At 38.2% G+C, this 23,200-nt stretch overlaps 2 protein-coding genes and 1 long non-coding RNA gene across 5 annotated transcripts; 2 read left to right on the top strand and 1 right to left on the bottom strand.

The window, feature by feature from the left end:
* Positions 1–1,788: 1,788 nt before the first annotated feature.
* Positions 1,789–4,497, top strand: LOC131322606 ((+)-neomenthol dehydrogenase-like). Its single transcript, XM_058353981.1, has 5 exons — positions 1,789–1,851; positions 2,414–2,657; positions 2,792–2,866; positions 3,099–3,278; positions 3,996–4,497. Exons 1-5 carry the CDS (start codon positions 1,826–1,828, stop codon positions 4,371–4,373), a joined length of 903 nt encoding a protein of 300 aa, XP_058209964.1. The 5' UTR covers positions 1,789–1,825; the 3' UTR covers positions 4,374–4,497.
* A 7,258-nt stretch (positions 4,498–11,755) lies between these two features.
* Positions 11,756–21,107, top strand: LOC131321676 (pleiotropic drug resistance protein 1-like). 2 transcript variants are annotated; one of them, XM_058352561.1, is made up of 24 exons: positions 11,756–12,078; positions 12,671–12,791; positions 12,924–13,012; positions 13,488–13,572; positions 13,656–13,815; positions 13,913–13,989; positions 14,060–14,113; positions 14,192–14,282; positions 14,611–14,912; positions 15,308–15,589; positions 15,685–16,001; positions 16,094–16,254; positions 16,345–16,448; positions 16,543–16,699; positions 17,236–17,343; positions 17,413–17,576; positions 18,008–18,340; positions 18,725–19,015; positions 19,103–19,186; positions 19,272–19,405; positions 19,700–19,927; positions 20,020–20,191; positions 20,498–20,752; positions 20,841–21,107. In XM_058352561.1, the coding sequence occupies exons 1-24, from the start codon at positions 11,756–11,758 to the stop codon at positions 21,096–21,098; spliced, it is 4,350 nt and encodes a 1,449-aa protein (XP_058208544.1). In that variant the 3' UTR covers positions 21,099–21,107. The 2 variants fall into 2 exon arrangements, with proteins under 2 accessions (XP_058208544.1, XP_058208545.1); XM_058352562.1 differs by lacking the exon at positions 19,700–19,927.
* Positions 14,833–18,161, bottom strand: LOC131321677 (uncharacterized). 2 transcript variants are annotated; one of them, XR_009198603.1, is made up of 4 exons: positions 18,030–18,161; positions 15,362–15,470; positions 15,070–15,238; positions 14,833–14,964 (listed from the first exon to the last, which is right to left on the bottom strand). It is a non-coding gene; the product is annotated as an uncharacterized LOC131321677 (long non-coding RNA). The 2 variants fall into 2 exon arrangements; XR_009198604.1 differs by having other exon boundaries at positions 15,362–15,473; positions 18,030–18,150.
* Positions 21,108–23,200: the final 2,093 nt, after the last annotated feature.

Below are 23,200 nucleotides of genomic sequence, written 5' to 3'. Positions count from 1 at the left end.
CACTGACTAGAGTACCGGTTTTTCTATTGGTAGTATGGTGCGGTATGTGATGGTATCGGTGAGATATTGAGTACCATTCCGGATTATCAATATTAGGGTGATTTTTCGACATAAAAGAATTTATTACTATCTACGTCTCAAAATATTTGTCCGATCCGCAAAACGATGACTAAAAAATAATGTATTTCTTTCAAAAATGATTCAAACTTTTTTCATAAATTACAAAAACTCATCCATATCTAGTGAATTGTAGAAAAAAATATAAAATTTTAATTGAGGGATTAGTATAATATACTCATTTATTAAAAAGAAATAAAAAAGTAGTCCGATATTTATGTGATGCAGCGTGAATTCCAAGAAAGTCGTATTTTATTTTAATTAATTAAGGCTTAGTATTATAATTCATTATGTTTTAATTTTAGTCAAATTATTTTAAAAGTATCCACTTTCCTAGTTTATTTATTTATTTATTGAGGTTTCCTATTATGTAAGTTACTTGATCAAGAAAATTATGGTTGATTTTATTTCCTTATGTTCTTTTTTTTTTTTTGTACTTTAGGAATGTTGGCTAGGTTTAAAAGTTCTACGAGTACTATTATAAATATAAATAAAGATGTAAGCCTTAGGGCATAGGATTTGTTTATGAATTAATAAAAATTAAGAGTTTATCTCTATTTGTGTTTGTATTTGAAAGGGAGACCTTTAACATAGATAAGTTTGTGATCTCTTTTTTTAACTAATTTTGTAAAAGAAGGCTGTGTTGCATCATTATGGGCACCAACTGGTACTGTCCGATAATTGAAGCATAAAATAAATTTAAAAATACTTTGGTACCGTTTGGCACTGGTCGGTAGGTATTTGAAGTGGAACGAAATTAAAGGTGTTAAAGGGTACCGAATTTAGACAATATCGGCATTCATAACGTTGGATTATACGGAGTACTGAACATTTTATGCGATCAAATGACCAATAATGATATGCATAGAAAGGAAGCAGAGTTAGAGAGAGAAACTCAGGGGTGGGGTCCCCCCTGCTCCTTTTTCCCCCATTTTCCACCCTCTTCCTTCCTTTTCTCCTTTCAATTTCTCATATTCAGAGTTCTCCTCTCTTCATGTTTTCTTTCTATGTCTGCAAGGTGGTTGAGTCTCTCTCTAGCTAAGACCTCCCACTCTTTCCATTATCTTTGGACTCCAGAGCCAGATCTAGAGTTTTAGGTCTAATTTCTTGGAATCAGTTCATCAGCAACGAAGACGGCGTCCGTCCGCTTTTATTGTACTGTTTTCTTATATATAATATCTGTATTTTCTGGCTGGTCAATAATGCATCAGTACAGCAAATTTCGGTACAGAGAATTTGATTTCCTTTAAGCTATATTTGTGTTTGGAGCCATTTAATGTATGTAAAACCACATGCGTCAAATAATTTTGAACACAATTATGTCTAGAATTGTGTTCTTACCGATGCTTTTTTTGTTAAAAAAAAAAAACCGCACCAACCTGGACCCAAAGTTTCTAGGGTAGGGCTCGGGTTCAACCCAGTGCCATTGCAACCTTAAAGGAAGAGGCTCACCACAAAAAATGCATAGTCTACTCCAGCCCAAAATGATAATGGAGAAACACTACTGAACTGAAACCATATGTATAGTCATGACTCATGACTCATGGCTTACGGCTTCTTCTTTGGAGTAATATTTTTTAATTTTTCCCATTATGTCATGGCATGCGTGGCAACTAATCAACCGCCAACTATTTATATCCTCTACTATACCTATACACAAAGTACCCAAAACTACTCCTCTTCGCACCATAATCACCACATCGATCCAATGGAACAAACCCAGTTGACAAAGAGGTATGCTATGATGTACTATGACACTCTGTTTTTTTCTTTTTTCATCGGCAAAACGAAGCCAGCTCGATTAGGCGTAGTCATGAATATGCAAGTGTATTGTGTTCAAAAGTGAGGCTATGCATATTTATGCTTAGAAACTGATTTTTATGGTAAGCTACGAGCGTTATATAGTTTATGTTTAGTGCATCGTGTGGTTCGATTTATTACATACCTTTTTGTTCATTTGTTATGATTTTGTATGGTGTTTGTTACGTATTATTCTTGTCGATTACTATTTACTAATGGGTGCATTTTGTACACGCAGAATTGTTTATCAATTATTTGAGCTAGTTATGAAAATATTGGGGTGATAGATGATATAAATATATTAATTTGGTTAGGTTATGCAAATTTTGATCAAATTTGTACCATAGGCTTTTCCTTTTGTATTCATCTTCGATTCTCATCTCCTTAAGAAGTCATCACTTTTCAGTTAAAAGTCATAGGCTCCTACTAATTAGGATAACCTTGCATGACAATTAATCACTCTTCTTCACTAACACATGTTTATTTTTGTCTTTAGAATTGCTGTAGTAACTGGATCCAATAAAGGAATTGGGCTAGAGATATGCAGACAACTAGCTTCTAATGGGGTTACGGTGATAGTAACAGCAAGAGATGAGAATCGAGGTCTTGAAGCCGTACAAAATCTCAAAGCTTCTGGACTATCTGATGTACTTTTCCATCATCTTGATGTGACGAATCAAACTAGTATTGCTTCCTTGGTTGAGTTCATCAAAACCAAATTCGAGAAGCTTGACATATTGGTACTTAATTTAAAGGCTATTTTTTATACTCCGTATCCTTTTTCATTTGTTTTGTACCCCCAGTGCAATATCGAATCATAAAACAAATTTTTATTTCATTTGGAAAATAGAATAACCATACCATATGGGTGCAGATAAATAACGCAGGTGTTGCTGGAACTGAAGTTGATCCGGAAGATCAGAGCAGCGTAGAATATGACATGGATGTTGTTAGTATCTTCATCTTACCAATACAATACTCCCTTTGTCCCGATTTGATTGTTCAATATCAGGTTTCCAACTTATTAAGGAAATTAAATCTGATCCATTGATTTTGAAATTGGACGGTCAATTTAGGACATGTATAATTCAAAAATGGGACAAACAAATCGGGACGGAGGGAGTATGTTCTTATTTCATCTTATGGCATGTAAAATTTACTATTCCCAATTTTGTTGCCAGATTTTCGGTCCAAATGCTAAAAAGAGCAAAATTTTCAAGCAAACTTTCGAGAGCGCAGAAGCTTGTCTGAGAACAAACTATTATGCAGTAAAGCTTTTGACGGAAGAACTTATCCCACTTCTTCAACTATCAGACTCTCCCAAAATAGTTAATGTTTCTTCCACCATGGGAAAATTGCAGGTACAAAACTTATCTCCTCTTCGGTTTGGGATTTCATTGAGGTTTATGAGTGGAGAAAGATAGATAAAAAAAAATTATTAGGGACCGTACGCAAGGATTTTGAGTTCCAAAACAAACAAGTTAGATCACATGAATATATAGCAATCGTGTCGGATTTTTTTTCCTTTTTCTCAAAGAAGGGTATGTAAATAATTATAGCAGCGAAGCTGTGATTTAACCTCAACAATTATGGATGAAATAGGGATATTTTTCTGGGTTGTTAGCTAATGTTTGTATTTTCAATAACTTGTTTCTGTTTTGTGAAAAACGAATAAACTTGTTAAGGTAGTTATTTTGAAGATCAACACATGCAAGATTTTAAATTGAAAAAACAACCCACCTTCCAAAAACCAGGAAAAAGAAATTTCCAGATTCTCGAAGACTGTTTTTCGCTCAAACAACGAAGACTATCTTTCGGAATGTGGATTCGCTAAAGTTGAAGGTCTCAACTTCACCGTGAAGTTGAGACCATTGTGGATCCATTCCAATGTCACCTTGGTAATCTAAACCATCCATGCATCTTGAGATGTTTGCTGAATAAAACATCAGTGTACAAAATCACAATGATTGAGTTGACCTTTCAATTACAGTACATTTATTTCCAAAGAAAACAGCACCAAACAGGGGTCTTGTATGCTTTTTTTTTTCCCTAAGAAAGTTGCATGAATTGTGTTTCAGTTTGTTTCAAACGAAAAGGCTAAGAAAATCCTAAGCCAAATTGAGAGCCTCACAGTAGAGAAGGTGGATGAGCTAGTTAAGTGGTTTCATGAGGATTGCAGAGAGGATTTGCTGGAAGCAAAAGGATGGCCTATCAACTTTTCTGCTTACATAGTGTCCAAAGCTGCTCTCAATGGCTACACAAGGGTTATGGCAAAGAATTATCCTAAAATCGCCATAAATGCAGTGTGCCCTGGTTCTGTGAAAACGGACATCAACTATAACAAGGGAATCTGTACGGTTGAACAAGGTGCAAAAGGGCCTGTGATGCTGGCTTTGATGCCTTATGGTGGGCACTCTGGCTTGTTTTATGTTCAGACGGAAGAATCGAACTTTTGAATTAAGGAACCCAATTGAGCTCAGGAGAGGTTTTATATATTCACTTTTGTGTATCAAGAGAGGAAAGAATAAAGCTTGTAGCTACTCATCTATGTAATACTTCCTCTGTTTTTTCTATTGTTAATCTCTTTGTATCGATCGTGCATGTTATTGAGCAAAAAAATTCTTATGTGCATGTTTTTTGCAATACCGATTGAAAGATCTAATGGGGCTTTTTCTTATTGGCGCAACAAAAAAAGTCGGAAAATCAGCCCAAGAAAATTCACCTTTTTTGGTCTGAGAAAATGCCCCCTTTTTTTTAATAATATAAAAAGGATTAACAATTGAGAATGTAGGGAATATATATTTATTTGAATGAGAAGAACGCATGTCTTACATCAATTGTGAGGTGATCAATCCAAAAAAATTTGCTCCGTGTATGGTTTTCGACTTTTTTGGCCGTACTTTTTAGTCGTTATACATAAAAGTAACTACGAAAAAATGTAGCGCAAGCGGACCTAAAATCTTAGAGTAGTGAGATCAAAAACCTAAAAGCATATGAAGTTGGTATGTGACAACGTTATTTTTAAATGGTCAACATAGTAACCTCGAAAAAAATTAAAATTTGCAATTGTACATAGCCTAAACGTAGGAATTTATTCTCATCCAACTAACAACTGATACACCAAATTGTAACTAGCAAGTGCACGTGCCTTTAGTACATCAAACATAAATTAACTATCATTCCCTCTTGTGTTTATTATTTTATCTAGGCTTTTACGCTTCTTAGAACATCTCTAATAGCCTCAAGCACATCCTAAGCATTTTGTCTAGGGAAAATGCCATTTTCTATTTTGTCTAGCCATCAACCCACAACAGCCTAGGCTGATACAAACCAGCCCTTAGCAAATCAATGCAGTCACAACCTCCAACCCCCGCCGGAAATCAGCTCTCTTTCAAGGCTCCAACTCCTCCCAACCATCTCTCTCTCTATCTCTCCAACTACTGTGCTAAATCGGAAATTAACACCAGCATACACACAAGTCCACCTCTCCCTCTCTCTCTCCCTCTCTCTCTCTCTCACACACACACACACACACACGGATCTGGTGGCCTTCACGATCAAGATAAACTTATCGCTACCCAGCACAATCAAAATGAAAACCCATAAATTCCACTTCTACGCCATCTTCTCCTTAAATTGAACAACCCCATTAATCCCTCTTCTATGCAATCTTCTCTCAAACTGAAAACCCAAAATCAACGGCCACTCCAAATCCACTGGTGATTTCGTCCTCCTTGTCGTGAACACAAATGAAAGTATGAAAGCTCCGACGAAACGGGATGAGTTCCACCCGACGAAAGCTCCGTCTCCGCTCTGAAGTTGCAAAAACAAAAGGGAAAAGAATAAACAACCGAGTGAATAGTACCTTGCGGGTTGAGGCAAGGTACTGTAGCAAAATACAAATAGACGAGCCTCCTGTTGAGGTTGTTGGGGTTTTTTTTTTTTAGCGTTGAACCTATTCATAATAGCTAAAAGGAGGAAGTGCTTAAGCTATTGGAGATGCTCTTAGGTGCTGAGCTTTGTCTCATGAGGTATTTCTTTGGTTGACATCTTGACAATCAAGAGATTGGGTGATAGGCACTTGTTGTTCTTCTCCTTGCTCCTATTAGTCTTTGTAATCATTTTTAAAGATTAATAAAATTTATTTTCGCCGTTCAAAAAAAAAACTATCATTCCCAACTTCTTTTTTCCTCCGAAAAGAAGATTTTATAAAAGCTCAAAACGGTACATTGAGAAGGGGTTAAAGACGCATCACAAATAAATGCATACATACCAACTATGTTTTTTTTTTTTTTAACCACGAAGCAAAACAAATTATCTGATAAGGAAAAATGATTACAAAGCAAAGCTCAAGTTGGCAAGAAACCAATGGAGCACCCAATAGGCCAAACCCAGATCACCAAAGGGGTCTAAATAGATATAAAAATAACAATAAAGCTCACAAGAAACCCAAAACTCAAATACAACAATTAAGCCCAAAACACTGAAACCCTAACTCAAAAACTAAAAGGCATAACCCATAGACAACATAGGCCTAGCTGGAGACCAATTCATAGACAACATGGGCCAGCCTAAACAGCAACCTAACCCACCACCAATCGTGGCCACCTGGAGTGAGACGGGCCACTGCCACCACCGACCCTGGAGCTCGAGGAATAAACCCCTGTTGCTATCCCGGAGAACGGCCCGACCACCCCAACACAGGCCGCCCAACCACAATCCACCCACAGCCACCAACACCAGCACAAACACCTCAACTTGCCTCCTGCCGCCACTGTTGCAGACCACAACCCCCAACACCGTGCCTCCACACCCAACCTCCATACTCCGGCCCACCGTCACCACCAACAAACCTCCCCAGAAACAAACCGCCACCAACATCAATGCCACAGCAGCCACCACCTGTAAACTAAAAAATAGAAACAAAACCCTTATTCACTCCCACTACCACTAGCCACCTCAAACCACCAGATCGCCACTGCCAACAAGCAATAGCATCCAAGACAGATCTAGAACCCAATCGCCTTCCGTCGCGGCCCCATAAACGTCGTTAAGCATAACCCGGTGCCATCTAACAATGAGAGCCGGTGGGAGCCCGACCGGACAGATGAGGAAAGACAGCTGTTAGGCGAAAACGCAACGTACGCAATAGCAACGCCACAGTCGAACCAGAATGAATGGAAGCAGGGTAGAGGGGAGGTAGAGAAGGGAGAGGAGAAGGAGGGAAAGTTAGGAGAAAAACAAGAGAGATGGCCCAGGGGGAGGAGAAAGAGGGTATCTCAAACCCACCCCCCGAGCGAAAGAGATTGCCTGAAAACTCTCTGTCTCTTCGGGAGAGGGAGAGAGAGAGAGAGAGAGAGAGAGAGAGAGAAGAAGAAGAAGAAGAAGAAGAAGAAAAGTCGGGGATGAGTTACATACCAACTATGTTTGCACATATACCTAAGTAAATCATGCGCAACACAACCTCCTAAATGGGAAAGGGAAACAAATATCATCCAATAGATCATATTGGATGATATCCAATGTCACATGCCTAATGGAATTTAACTTTAAATGCAATTTTCTAATATTTGCTACAAATTTCTATTATATGTAGGGGCCGGTTGTTGGGAATAAGAGAGAAATTCACTCACAACCGTATACACTACTTCTATTTACTTCTTAAACAAAACATACAAATTACATACACACAACTCTCACACACCTCTCCTTTCTCTCACACACCATTTACTCCACTGTTGGTGGGGGTGACCCCGTCAGGGGCTCCCTGATCTCTCTCTCACTTCTCTGTCTCTAACTCTCTTTTTCCCACACTTCTTCTCACAAACTCATTTATAATCAATACAATCTCAGACCACTCATGCAAACCTACTTCTACAACTCTCATTTACTCACCATATAAGCCAATTGGATTGGCCCCCAGATAGAATTACTCCCGCCTCCTCTCTTGTCCCCAACTCATAAGCACACCAATACATCACACATACAAACAAACCCGAGCAAAGATTATCCTCTACAACATTCCCCTAGTCTTGCAAATCTCATCACAAATAGCCCATGCACTCAATATAATTAAGTTTATTTTCAACACCGGTTTCCCTCACATAAAAATTGACACAAATCAAAAAAAACTTTCAAACTTCATCTAATGTTCAAATTCTCTCTTAATAAAGTTTGCACCATTGATGTCAAACAGTATTCGTATAGTGACAAAGAATAAAGGGAAAATTAGCCATAAAGACAGTAAAATAGTTTTCATTTAGAGGAAGAATGCCAGCAAAATAGTTTTCAGTAGAGGTCCTTCAACTTTTTAAGTTTTTTAGCCACAAGGCCAAAACATGTTTAGGCACTTTCATAGGATTTTAGGGTGCACTTTTTCATTATAGAATTTTAGTAATTTAGGCACTTTTATGGGATACACTAGGATTTTAGGTACTTTTATACTATATAGGATACCCTAGAATTTTAGGTACTTTTATAAGGTACCCTAGAATTTTAGGCACTTTCATAGAGCACATTTGTCTTGATGTTTGATTGCAAAATATGCTTGTCCTTGAGCTCAAACAATATAAATATGAGGGGATTTTTGGCCAAGTCTCCCAACAATAAATACCACTAATCCTAAAAGAACTTTTCCCTTCTTCCCGCACATACCAAGAATACGCGCTTGTTTTTCACTAAATAAAAGCCATCTTCAGAAATGCAAAAAAAAAAAAAATTATCTTCAGAAATGCAAAAGATAAATATAATTCTGGTGCATATTCCAAACCTTTGCCTAGAAAAGAGAAACACAGATGTGTGGCCACATGCAAAGAGTATAAAATTCAGAAGTAGTTACTAGCTAGTTGGCATCTTAAGCTGATTTTCAATGTTGGGTGCAAAATATTTAGTTGGATTTTGGGAGTATGACTAGGTGAATTTTCAGTGATACACCGACACGTGTATGACGCCAGAGGAAGACAAGAAAAGTACTCCCATCATTCCAAATTCTTAGGTTCCGTTCCAGAACACCTTCTTAAAAAATAAGTATTTATTTTACATTTTCAAACTCAAAAATAATATAAATGAAAAATAATTTTTCAATTTTTTTTGCACCGTATTAAAGATCTCAATGAGATCTATCAAACAAGATCCATAGTGATAGAAAAATTATTTGCGTAAGCACATGATTTTTGAGCTCGAAATTGCCTTCTTAAAAAATAAGTACTTATTTATCGTTCCGGAACGGAGTCTTAGTCCTCTACGATTTTATATGCAATTTTCAACGGCCTATATCTCTCAATATATAATATTTAAAATATACAATATGAATCTTATTTGATAGATTTCAATTATTTTTATAAAGCAATGTTTTAAAAAATATTAAAAAAATTATATATATAAATACACATTGAGAAATAAAGACAATTGAAAATTGCAAGTAAAACCGTTTAGGACCAAGAATTTAGGACAGGAGAGCACGAGAGAGATTCTAAAAGGGAGGCAACCTATTGTGCCCGATCGTGTATCCGACGGCTCGGATCTCATCTCGGTAATAAAAGGCTCTCGGTCATCCATTGCCGAAATAAGATCTGAGCCGCTGAATGCACGATCCGACGTCTCGAATCGTGTGTGTTTTGCATAGCACACACCCCGGGTTCGTTTTTCTCTGTTTTGTTTTTTCTTCACCTTTTGGAATACAAGTGGTACTGCATCGTACCTTATCTAACAATAAATGCCCAATACATGAGAGCCATGCTCATCATTTATTACCCAACCCATAGTGCACCATACTTATCACAAGTTATCTTGATGCCACATTCCAGACACAATTTTATTCATTGCAAATTATGTATTCTAATAATGGAAAACCCCCATGAACTCACATGAATGTTTGAATCAGCTTTTTTTTTTTATTATCTCAATGAACTGCCAGGCGTCATCCCTTACGTCTCAAGGAACATACATCATCCCTTACAACATCCATGGAGTAAGATACTAAGAGCATCCGCAATGGGAATAATCAAAATCAATAATCAAAATGTGTCACATCAGCATTTGATTATTCATTTAGTTCATAATCAAACTTAACAAACTTGACCTTCACATTGGTTATTTTTGTATCCCTATAAAAAAAAAACCCCGCAATACGCAATGCACCTATGTTCAATTGCAAACGAGTTCCAATCACGCACCCGACCACACCAAATTATTCGTCTCAATGAGACGATTCTAATATGAGGTGTTTTTTAATTTTTTAGTTTTGAATTTGGTTATTGGGTTTGGTTATTGAGTTTTGGTTATTGGTAAAAGTTGTTAAGTTTGGTTATGGAATGGGTGGAATTTGGTTATTTGCTAAAAGACTTATAACTTTGCTTATTACAATATGAGGTGTTTTTTTAGCATTGTTGTTAAATTTGTTTATCCATACTAATTTGCTTATTACAATGTGAATGCTCTAATAAACTAAAAAGAAGTTGATCGCCACTTAGTTCATAATAAGATGCTAACTATATAAATATACACACAAGTCACACACTTCAACAACTCAGATCTATCTCAGAGAATCACACAAAAACCACACATTCCTGGACCTCTCTGTCTACTAATGAACACTTCAGCGATACATCGACGGGTGTACAAGGCCAGAGGAAGACAAGAAAAGTACTCCCTTCATTTCAAATTCTTGGTCCTCTGCGATTTTATGTGCAATTTTTAATGGTTTATATCTCTTAATGTGTATTATTTAAAATATACAATATGGATATCGTTTGATAGATTTCAATTATTTTTATAAAACAATGTTTTATAAAACATAAAAAAAATAATATACATTGAGAAAAAAGACAATTGAAAATTGCAAGTAAAACCGTATAGGATTTGGAATAGAAGGGGTAATATTTAAAAAGAGAGGGGAGCACGAGAGAGACTCTAAAAGGGAGGGAGCCTATTGTGCACGATCCGAGCCGTCGGATCGTGTATCCGACGGCTCGGATCTCATCTCCGTAATGAACGGCTCTCGATCATCCATTGCCGAAATAAGATTCGAACCACTGAATACACGATCCGACGTCTCGGATCGTGCGTGTTGTGCATAGCACACACCCTGGGTTCGTTTTTCTCTGTTTTGATTTTTCTTCACCTTTTGGAATACAATTGGTACTGCATTATACCTTATCTTACAATAAAGGCCCAATAAATGAGACCCATGCTCATCATTTTTAGTACACAACACACAGTGCACCATACTTCATCACAAGTTATCTTGAAGCCACATTGTTTCACTTAGTCTCTGCCATTCAAGACACAATTTTATTCATTGCAAATTATGTATTCTAATAATGGAAACCACAAACCAACAACACACCCCCCCCCCCCCCCCCCCCCCCCCCCCCACACACACACACACACACACACACACACACACACACACAATGAACTCACTCGAATGTTTGAATCGACTATTTTTTTTATTATCTCAATGAACTGCCAGGCGTCATCCCTTACATCTCAAGGAACTTGCATCATCCCTTACAGCATCCATGGAGTAAGATACTAATAAACTAAAAAGGAGTTGATCGCCACCTAGTTCATAATAAGATGCTAACTATATAAATATAGACACAAGTGACACACTTCAACAACTCAGATCTATCTCAGAGAATCACACAAACACCTCACATTCCTGGACCTCTCTGTCTACTAATGAACACTTGAGCAGAGAATACTGTGAGCAGAAGATAAGAGGACCTATGATTTACCTCTCCAAAATCCAAGAAATTGAGTTGTTGGATGAAACTCTGTGAGATCCTTCCTGGGTTTTTCTGTGTTAGGTTGCTGCTGTTTGGAAGAGTGGAAAATGGAGAGTGGGGACATATATAGAGTGAGCAGTGCACGTATAAACAGCTCAAACACATGGAGGAGCAATCCAGGAGAGGTTTTCTCGCGGTCATCCCGTGAAGAAGACGACGAAGAAGCACTAACATGGGCTGCTATTGAGAAGCTTCCTACGTATCTACGGATAACCCGAGGGATACTGACGGAAGAAGAGGGTCCGCCGAGAGAAATTGACATCAAGAGTCTTGGGTTTTTCGAGAAAAAGAATCTGGTGGAGAGACTTGTGAAGATAGTTGAGGAAGATAATGAGAAGTTCTTGTCAAAGCTCAAGGAGCGCATTGACCGGTAATCTTAGTTTGGAAACGTGCTTGTTTCTTCTTTGCTTTCACTTTCTGTACGTTACTTTTGTTTGATTTGTCTTTATGATAGTATGACTTTGGTTTTGCATGTTCACCACTATTTAGACAATGAAAAGTTCGAAAAAGACTCGTCAGTTATGTATGAATTGAAACAGTTAGCGAAAAATTCGAAAAAGTTTCTGGTGATTCCTGAGCAGTATAAGATGTTGTTTTCAGGCCCGGGAAGAGTTCTTGAAAGCACTTTGCCAAGAGAGGTTATTCAATGTTCTCGGAGAGGCTCCACACCAATTAATCGCAACACACCACAAGTTATTTTGTTTCTTATTTTACCAACACAACACTTATATCCATCTCATAACCTATTGGCAATGAGTGAAGAGGTCCCAAATGTTATTAATTGATCACCCATTCCACTCTCAAGCAAGGTGGGACTTTATATCTTAAGACAATAGTCCTAGGTCCCGCAGTTATAACCAATCACAACATGTGCGAGCACCACATGCACTTGTTCTCTACTTATTGTCATTTCTTCTTTGTATAAGCGGAGCATTTTTTCTTCTTTGTCTTTTATCAAACAGGGTTGGACTAGAACTTCCAACTATAGAAGTCCGGTTTGAGCATTTGAATGTTCATGCAGAAGCTTGTGCCGGCCATAAAGCACTGCCTACGATATTCAATTTCACTGTCAACTTCGTAGAGGTAGTTCATATTTTGGTCATATCAACTTGAATTTTTCCATGTCTAAATTGAACTGACCCTCACATCTCTCTCTCTGCTTTCTCTCCCTCCCCTTGTACATGTACACTCGTAAATATGTATTGATCTCTGAAGGGGTTTTTGAATTACCTCCATATTCTTCCAAGTAGAAAGAAGCCATTGCCCATCCTTCATGATGTCAGTGGAATAATCATGCCTGGAAGGTGAGAAGACACAATTTACAATTTCTCAATCGAATTTTATATATATATACAGCCCGGATCCAATGAGGGATCCCGCATGGTGCTACCGTGCGGGACTCCCCTTTTCCGATCGAATTGCAACGATCCAAGCCGCTCAAAGTGATCAGAACGTGATTTTAAAGGTACCCGCGAGAAATTAGTAAAAAAAATGATCAGGAAGGGCTTGATCCGAACAGTTTTTTATTGAACGGTTCAGTAAAAAACTGCTCGAATCAAGCCCTTCCTGATCATTTTTTTTGCTGATTTCAAATGAGTACCCTTAAAATCACGTTCTGCACACTTTGAGCGGCTCAGATCGTCGCAATTCGATCGGGAAAGGGGAGTCCTGCACCGTAAGGCCGTAAGGGATCCCTCATTGGATCCGGACTAATATATATCATTGGTTCAAATTGCCCTAAAATATCCCACTTACCATTGCTTTGATATGGTTTTGCAGAATGACATTGCTTTTAGGTCCACCGAGCTCTGGAAAAACCACATTGCTGCTAGCTTTGGCCGGAAAACTTGATACAGATCTAAAAGTAAAACAAACAAGACAATAATCAAGTTTTCTAAAGAAGTTCCAAGGACTATGTCATCTTATTTAAGTCCTTTGTAACTATAGGTTTCGGGAAGAGTCACATACAACGGCCATGGAATGGATGAGTTTGTTCCACAGAGGACTTCTGCTTATATAAGTCAATATGACCTTCATATAGGAGAATTGACAGTGAGAGAAACATTAGCATTCTCCGGTAGATGCCAAGGGGTTGGAACTTGTTATGGTAAATTAGATTCATGAATGTTTTTCATGATTACGATTTATGAGTGTAAGTACCCCAGGAGTTCAAGTTCTATATCGGCTTTCGTTAAAATTTGCAGAAATGTTGGCAGAACTATCACGGAGAGAAAAGCAAGCAAACATAAAGCCTGATCCTGATATTGATATTTTCATGAAGGTAACCGCAATTTCTCCATGCCAAAACCATTTTTGGTGAATTGATTTTTCACATTTCTAATCATGTACAGGCTGCATTATTAGAAGGGCAAGAGGCCAGTGTCGTGACAGATTATGTTCTTAAGGTACCAACTTGAAAACAGAATAAGCAACTAAAATAAGTTTTAGAAAGCCATAGTAACTGGTTTCTTAAATTTCCACAGATACTGGATCTGGAAATATGCGCAGATAACTTGGTGGGTGATGAAATGCGGAGAGGCATTTCTGGTGGACAAAAAAAGCGGCTCACAACAGGTAAAATGCATTCACAGAACAACATACCATATACTAGAAACGGAACTCCTAAATTCATGAAAAAATTGCTTATTGTTGTCTTTTCAAAACTAGTTGAGTTTGGGCCAATTGTTTTTTACTTTCCCGATACGTCGCGTCGAATCAGAAGAGTAGAATTTTTTTACCAAAAGCTGAAAAAAGTTTAATGATAACAGAAGTAAGAATTATGAAAAAGATAACTTAATCCGGAGTAAGTACTTACCAGTCATTCCTGCCCTTTGAGTAATTTGTTTAGCCAAAAGAGTTCTGAAACTCTGATTACTCTGAGCTTTGATGTCATATCATGCAGGAGAGATGCTGGTTGGACCAGCTAGAGCACTCTTGATGGATGAGATATCAACTGGCTTGGACAGCTCTACAACTTTCCAGATTGTGAATTCAATCAGGCAGTCCATCCACATACTTCAAGGAACTGCTGTTATCTCTCTTCTCCAGCCGGCACCAGAAACTTACGACCTGTTCGATGACATAATTCTGCTCTCTGATGGGCAAATTGTGTATCAAGGCCCCCGTGAATGCGTGCTTGAATTCTTTGAACACATGGGATTCAAGTGCCCTGAGAGGAAAGGAGTTGCCGACTTCTTACAAGAAGTGATCACTAGCTTTGAGATTTCCCTTTGTCTTTGTCCATTTTTTCAAGTGTCTGATATGATGAAAAATGGAAGTTATCCGGAAAAAAGTATGCTTAAGTCAAGATAAAATGAGTTTATTTTAGAGAAAAATGTTTTCTAAGTTTAAAGGTGAATACCATTTTCTAGACCTAGTTAGACAGGACAGAGTTTTGTCAAGACCACCACCAAGTACCCCCACTGCTGCCGCCAGCACTACATGACCACAACCAGCACCAACACTCAGACCACTTCCACCACTAGCACTATCATTTTAAGAGTTGCAGCCAAACACAACGTTTTCGTATTCTGATAGCATGAATAGTTAAATCTTTTTTACAAGAGTGTAACTTTGTATCATTTGGTGGGAAAACATAGGTGACATCAAGGAAAGATCAAGAGCAGTACTGGGCAAACAAAGATGAGCCTTACAGTTACGTTCATGTGAAGGAATTTGCAGAAGCATTTCAGTCATTCCATGCTGGCCGGAAACTGGGTGACAAACTTGCTGTTCCATTTGACAAAGCTAAGGGTCACCCTACTGCTTTAACAACCGAGAAATACGGTGTCAGCAAAAAGGAACTATTGAAAGCTTGCACATCAAGAGAATACTTACTAATGAAGAGAAACTCCTTCATCTACATATTCAAGTTAACTCAAGTGAGTGACATGTTGAGAAGCATTGCAAATCTTTCAAAGTTTTGAATTGTCAAAACATTTTGATCAAGCAGATTAATGGCTATCTTTCGTTTCAGCTTATTCTTATGGCATTCATAACAGTGACGGTATTTCTACGAATTGAGATGCCTAAGAAAACACTAGAAGATGGAGGGATTTTCATGGGTGCCTTGTTCTTCACCCTCATTATGATTATGTTCAATGGCTACTCAGAAATTACACTGAGCATCATGAAACTTCCTATCTTCTACAAGCAAAGGGACTTCCTCTTCTTTCCTGCTTGGGCATACACTTTACCCACATGGTTCCTCAAGATCCCAGTAACATTTGTAGAAGTTGGTGCATGGGTTTTCCTAACTTATTATGTTGTAGGCTTTGATCCAGATGCTGGACGGTAATCCAGAACTAGGCTCTACGCATTGGTTTCTTTTGTTTTTCTTGGTAAATAAACAAATTTGTGATCCTAATTGCTATTTTTAATGGCAGGTTTTTCAGGCAATACTTGCTGCTTCTGTGCATTAACCAAATGTCTTCTGCACTGTTCCGATTCATGGGGGGAATAGGAAGGAACATTATTGTGGCAAACACATTCGGGTCATTTGCGTTACTTGCAGTTCTTGTATTGGGTGGATTTGTCTTGTCACGAGGTTAGAAAGTGCAGAGTGAAAAACAGTAAATAATCTCTTCTTTGCTGTATGACTTGGATTTAACCAAGAACTAATTTTCTTTGGCTACAGTTAATATAAAAAAATGGTGGATATGGGGTTATTGGTTGTCACCTATGATGTATGGGCAAAATGCTTTAGCAGTGAATGAATTTCTTGGGATGAGTTGGAGACATGTAAGCATCAATTTTTGTGCATTTGGATAAAGAAATTCAAAGCAAGGCAAAGTGAGTTGTATCATCTAAATTTAGAGGAAATATTTGTTTGCAGATCCCTCCTAATTCAACAGAGACACTAGGAGTACAAGTCTTGAAGTCCCGCGGAATTTTTCCTGAAGCACATTGGTATTGGCTTGGACTAGGAGTTACACTCGCATTTTTTATCGCTTTCCAACTTCTTTTCACTCTGGCTCTAGCTTATCTCAACCGTAAGTAGCAAGTACACTTATTTTTAATGTTTGAACTACACATTTTGATACTTGCAGATATTCATGGCTTTCAATTTATCCTAATAGAAAATGAAATAGAAACACCTCACCGAACGTCAAGTAAAAGTGTCAGATCCTTTCGACACTCCAGTTTACATTAGAACACTATAGTATCCTCTCGTGACACCCTATGGACGCTCGCAAGATGTGTGATGGGTGTCAAATGGATTGCTGGCTCTAGTTAAAGCTTAGGGCAGCATTCTTTTTATGTGAGAGACGATAGTAAATGAATGGTGATGACACAAAGATGTTTGTATGAAGGCATACATCGTATACTGGACCAACTAAGGCCTCTTCTTTTGTGGTTTTCATCAATTTCTTTCAAAAATTTGATGTAATAAAATGCATAGATGTATCTTCACAAACGCCCCAATGGCTTGTGTCCTCCATTTTTCAGAAATTTGCGCATCGAAGTATCATGTCTTGTGTGTTGGTGTCAATGCTACTTAGCTAAAAGATGGGTCAATTTGATGCAGCCTTTGGCAAGCCTCAAGCAATTCTAACTGAAGAAACCTTGACTGAGAGAATTGCTGTAAAGACAGGAGAGTTACTTGAGTTATCAAGTGGAGATATCACTTCAGGTGGTAAATAAGCTCTTTTACTTGAATTTTCATTCTGCATTATGTGTTTCAAATTTGGATAGCATTGTGCAGAAAAGGGAAGTGAAGTACGAAGAAGTGCATCGTCTACGTCAATGGCAACAGGAGTGGGAAGCATTACTGATGCTGGCCAAAACAGAAAGCGTGGAATGGTTCTACCTTTTGAACCTCTTTCCATCATTTTCGAAGAGATCAGATATGCAGTTGATATGCCACAGGTATTTCCAAGAACTGTACACAATATAAGGCCCTGTAATACTTCTTTAAACCCAACTTATTGAACCAAGAAAAGAAGCAGCGATTTCATGCTCATGCTTCATGCATATCTTTCCATTGGGAACTCTCTCTAATAATTTCTCAAACTAAGTTCAAAACTCTGCAAAGAAGGCATCCAAAATTCTTAAGTAGATTGCCGAATCTCAAAGTACTTGGATGGACCCTGGATACAATAAAGAGCACTTAAAAAGTACACCTAGTTCGTACCCAACAATGGGAGGTGTCTAGGAGGGGTAGATCGGGTATACACCAACCCTTTGACCTTAAATGCACAAAGTGGCTGTCTTTACACTTTAACCCAGAATCTTAGAGGTTGTTAATAAGGTGAGTTTTTAACCACTGAACCGGTGCTCAAAATAGTACTTGCTTGCAGGAAATGAAAGACCAAGGCATACCTGAGGACCAGTTAGAACTTCTGAAAGGAGTAAGCGGTGCTTTTAGACCAGGAGTCCTTACAGCTCTCATGGGTGTCAGTGGGGCCGGTAAGACCACCTTGATGGATGTGTTGGCTGGTAGAAAAACTGGAGGATATATCGAAGGAAGAATCACAATATCTGGATACCCAAAGAAGCAAGAAACATTTGCTCGCATATCAGGATACTGCGAGCAAACTGATATTCACTCTCCTCATGTTACGGTATATGAGTCATTACAATATTCTGCATGGCTTCGGTTGCCCCCTGAAGTTGACTCTGCAACCAGAAAGGTGACTCTTAATATCACAATCTCAAATCCTTATGCCTGAAATCGTCCATTATAATCTTGCGCATCCTGAATTACATTAAATGTTCCCTACCTACAGATTAGTCTGCATTTTTCATAACTTTTTCATATCAAAGCTCTTATTCTATTTTTTTTTTATTCCTTCCATTTAACTTTAAATAAGAAGAAAAAGTTATAGAAAGTTTGAGGCTCGAGTTGTATTCCCATGAAAGGAATGTTAAAGTCAAAAAACCTCTTAATCCTTCGAGGCTTGTAGGGGAGTCGATAACATATATGCCCTCTAGCAGGATCATAACGACATTAATTTGGACTCTATCCCTGTTAGTATCCATATAAAACAAATTTAATTCTAAACAACAAATAGCAGATGTTTGTTGATGAGGTCATGGAGCTTGTGGAGTTAACCCCATTAAAGGGAGCACTTGTTGGGTTGCCTGGGTTGAATGGCCTTTCAACTGAACAACGCAAGAGGCTTACCGTTGCAGTTGAGCTTGTAGCCAATCCATCAATAATATTCATGGATGAACCAACCTCAGGACTTGATGCTAGGGCTGCAGCAATAGTGATGAGAACAGTGAGGAACACAGTAGACACAGGACGAACCGTGGTATGCACCATCCATCAGCCAAGCATCGACATATTTGATGCATTTGATGAGGTAAGAAATCTTTCACATGTTTAGGATTCAGTATTAGATTTAGTTTCTAGTCGAAAGAAAGCCAATGAAACAATTATAAAATTGCAGCTGCTTCTTTTGAAAAGAGGAGGAGAAGAAATATACGTCGGGCCGTTAGGCCGCCATTCTGCCCATCTCATCGCATACTTCGAGGTAATTAAAGCTGATGAATTCATAAGACCAGGAATTTCAATGTTTTCTCTGAGAAGCTTACATATTTCACGTATGTTTGGTTAAGGGAATCAATGGAGTTACTAAGATTAAAGATGGTTACAATCCTGCAACTTGGATGTTAGAGGTAACTTCACCTGCATCAGAAACAGCTCTTGGGGTTGACTTTTCGAGCATGTACGAGAACTCAGAACTATACAGGTAGGGTCATGTTGTAGTCTGAAGAATTCTAGTAGGTCAAACATCCTCAATGTTTGAGAGGATTGAGTACTAAATATCTGACTAAGTTCAGTAAGTTAATCAAGGTATCGGATATAAAATGTGTAATCTAGTAAGTACTTCCGTACCGCTAAGAAAAATAAGTTGTGAGAGAATGACTTATCTCGTAAAGTGGGAAATAAATACTTATAAAATAAGAACCTTAGCAGAACGGGGCCTAAGACTAGTATATGTTTTGTTCAAGATAGTAGCTGCTAAGAAACTTCAATGAATCAGGAGAAACAAAGATCTGATCAAGGAACTGAGCGTACCAACTCCAGGATCAAAAGACATAGACTTCACCACAAAATACTCGCAGTCGTTCTTCACGCAATGCATGGCTTGCCTATGGAAACAGCATTGGTCATATTGGCGAAACCCTCCGTACTGCGCAGTGAGATTAATGTTTACCACTTTCATAGCTCTAATGTTTGGAACGATATTTTGGGGTCTTGGTTCTAAATGGTGCGTGTATCCGTAAAGCCAAAAGAAATTTTCTCCACTCTCTTCGTTCTCAACTGTCAGTCCCTATTTACGTTCTATTATGGGATTTGTAGGGAAACAAAGCAGGACTTATTTAATGCAATGGGTTCTATGTTTGCTGCTGTACTTTTTGTTGGTGTGCAAAATGCCACATCAGTGCTGCCAGTGGTTGGGATAGAGAGAGCAGTCTTTTATCGCGAAAGAGCGGCTGGCATGTACTCAGCTTTGCCATATGCCTTCGGACAGGTAAATTACTTGTATTGTCTGTGACATTACGTGAACGTCAAGAGGACGAACTACATCTAGTCATCCAAGTGGCCTTTCTAAAAGAAAAAATCGGCATTCAGGGATACCGTGAAATGAAAGTATTAAGGACAAATCGATAAGACAATAACGATATGCATACACCGTATTTTGAACTTGTGGGGAGTAACATCCTCTCTCTTGGAGAGCCCATCCGGTAAACTTGGGTTTAGTACGGAAACTTCTAGATGTTTTTGGCCAGTCCCATTCAAGTTTTACTCACCCTATATATCCCCTATTTTTGTGCAGGTTGTAATTGAGATTCCCTACATTTTTGTTCAAACGGCCATATATGGGGTCATAGTTTACGCAATGATTGGATTCGATTGGACTGCTGACAAGTTCTTTTGGTACATATTCTTCATGTACTTCACCTTGTTATATTACACCTTCTATGGAATGATGGCAGTGGCGGTTACTCCCAACCACCACATTGCTGCCATAGTTTCATCTTCCTTCTACCTAATATGGATGCTTTTCTCGGGATTTATCATTCCATCGACAGTAAGTTTCGGTTTTGCTCACACATTTTCTTAGAGATTGAGCTCGAAAACTTAGCACTCAGAATTTTCATTCTTCTCTTTTATAACAGAGGATTCCAGTGTGGTGGAGATGGTACACTAAAATTTGCCCGGTCGCTTGGACCATGTACGGGTTAGTTGCTTCACAGTTTGGCGACATAAACCACAAGCTTGACACAGGGGAAACTGTGAAGGAATTTATCGATAGTTACTTTGGATTTAAACATGACTTTTTGGGATTTGTCGCGCTCATTATTGTTGGATTTGCCGTGCTCTTTGGGTTCATCTTTGCTTTTTCAATCAGGGCATTCAACTTCCAGAAAAGATAGCGGTATGAAAATTGTGCTCCATGGCTTCTCTTTCGGAGTGCCTACTAAATTCTCTTCCCAGAATGGAGTATTTCCACTAGAAGTGCTTCAGTGTAATATATATACATAGTATATGGCTGAGATATAGTGTTAATGGTCACTTCCGCACTTTGTATAGCTTTCCGATAAAATGGGATTACTTTTTTTGTTGGTGGTAAATTTTCATCGGGTTGGTTCATGGGATGATTGTGCCACATGCTTATGATTGGGACTTATTTGGCTTTGGTTTTATTTAATAACGAAAAAATTATTTATTGTTGGACAACTTATTGTATTCTAGGCTGCGTGTTCCATGAGTCGGTCTTGTAGTACATGGCCGGTCACTTCTCATTTTTTAGGGAGTTCGAGAGAATACAATTGACACTAGATCTCAACAATTGCTTTGGACGGTCCAAGTTAAAACTTAAAGTGGGCTCTCTCTCTCTCTCTCTCTCTCTCTCTCTCTCTCTCTCTCTCTCTCTCTCTCTCTCTCTCTCTCTCTCTCTCCATTTTACAGTATTTTAAATCTTAAAATGTCTATAACGTTTGTTTTACAAATTCAATTTTTATAAAATTTATATAATTGAAATCTACGTGAAAAAATCTACAAAATGAGATCCATAATGGAGGGGAGATTCTGTAAAACCATTTTTTAATTTTCCATGTGACAATAAAAAATTTTGGAATCATATAGAGGAATTAGTTGGAAAACCTAAATTTTGATAATATTCCTTTTTTTTTCAATGTAACCCCTATAAACTACATTATTTCTTAAAATAGATTATTGGGAACAACAAAAAGAGGCTCAAGCAATAGTCCTCACAATAAAGTAAAAACACAACAGATGGAGTCGGTAATTTACGGGGGAAATTACGCAACAACAGCTGCAAGCCTATTGTTCAACTAGAAGCAAGATTATCTCACCAAGTACTAAACTTTCAACAAAAGATACAACCGTATCCTTCAATTTGAAATAAGAAATCACCAAGAATTTGAAACAAGAAATTACCTCAATCCTTCTATCAAAGAATGATTCTTAGTGTATCGTCTCCGGAGTTGCCGGAAAAGCTATCGTTGCCGGAAGCTATCATCTCCGGAGCCATCTCACAAGAATTAGAGCTTGGATTGGGGATTTTAGAGAGAGAGAGAGAGAGAGAGAGAGAGAGAGAGAGAGAGAGAGTTACAGTCGCCGAGATTCGTCGCCGGAGGGTTGGCACTGGCACAGCATGGGCACGACACGTTTGAAGGCGGCACGGCATGCCACAGGCACGGTTTAATCTTGGCACGACATGGTCTTAGTAAGCATGTGGCACGGCACGGGCACGGAAGTGAGCGGCAACGACACGGGCACGGCACGGAAGTTGGCCTGGCACGACACGGCACAACACGGTCTTAGACGAGCACGGCACGGGCACAAAACGAAAGTGGGATGGGGCACGAGTCACTACACGGTTCTAGCCAGGCATGGCACGGCACGGCACGGGCATGGGCACGATCACGGAAGTGGACGGGTATGGCATGACACAACACGGTTCTAGTTGGGTACGGCACGGCACAGGCACGACATAACACAGTTCTTGTCGGGCACAATAAGACACGGCACGGCACGAGGCATGGAAAAAAATGTTAATAAATAAACAAGGGATTTCAAATTATACTTTACTTTATTTCTATGTATTTTTTGATAATCCAATAATTTATTAATCTTTTCTTTTTATTTAACTAAAATAAACTTTTAAAATATTTATATGATTAAAAAAATTTGAATCAAAATTATAATATACCAATTACCACACATATACATTGCGTTTTATCTAATAAATATTTTAAAATATATATATATTTTTTTTTTGGTGAAAATGAATTATTTTTTGTTTGTGTTAGTGAATTATATCAAGTTAAAAAAACTTATAAAAATAAGGGGAGAAAAAGTTTCAAAATAAAATGATTATAAAAAATATTAATTTTAAAAGATCAATTTTATAAAAAAAACATGAAGTCATGAAAAAAATAACGTGCGTGTGTGTGTGTGTGTGTGAGAGAGAGAGAGAGAGAGAGAGAGAGAGAGAGAGAGAGCTTGGAAA

Source organism: Rhododendron vialii, chromosome 4a (genome assembly GCF_030253575.1).
Source record: "Rhododendron vialii isolate Sample 1 chromosome 4a, ASM3025357v1".
Lineage (NCBI taxonomy): Eukaryota > Viridiplantae > Streptophyta > Magnoliopsida > Ericales > Ericaceae > Rhododendron > Rhododendron vialii.
Note: the sequence above shows the minus strand (reverse complement) of the source record. Positions and strands in the feature narration are given on the sequence as shown.

Excerpts from the sequence above, each read along its gene's own strand:
- LOC131322606 (XM_058353981.1), top strand. The coding sequence starts at position 1,826 with ATGGAACAAACCCAGTTGACAAAGAG. Across the intron at positions 2,867-3,098 it reads TAGAATATGACATGGATGTT|ATTTTCGGTCCAAATGCTAA; the intron begins GTTAGTATCTTC and ends TTTTGTTGCCAG. Across the intron at positions 3,279-3,995 it reads CCACCATGGGAAAATTGCAG|TTTGTTTCAAACGAAAAGGC; the intron begins GTACAAAACTTA and ends ATTGTGTTTCAG.
- LOC131321676 (XM_058352561.1), top strand. The coding sequence starts at position 11,756 with ATGGAGAGTGGGGACATATATAGAGTGAGCAGTGCACGTATAAACAGC. Across the intron at positions 12,079-12,670 it reads CTCAAGGAGCGCATTGACCG|GGTTGGACTAGAACTTCCAA; the intron begins GTAATCTTAGTT and ends TTTATCAAACAG. Across the intron at positions 14,283-14,610 it reads AAAAAAGCGGCTCACAACAG|GAGAGATGCTGGTTGGACCA; the intron begins GTAAAATGCATT and ends CATATCATGCAG.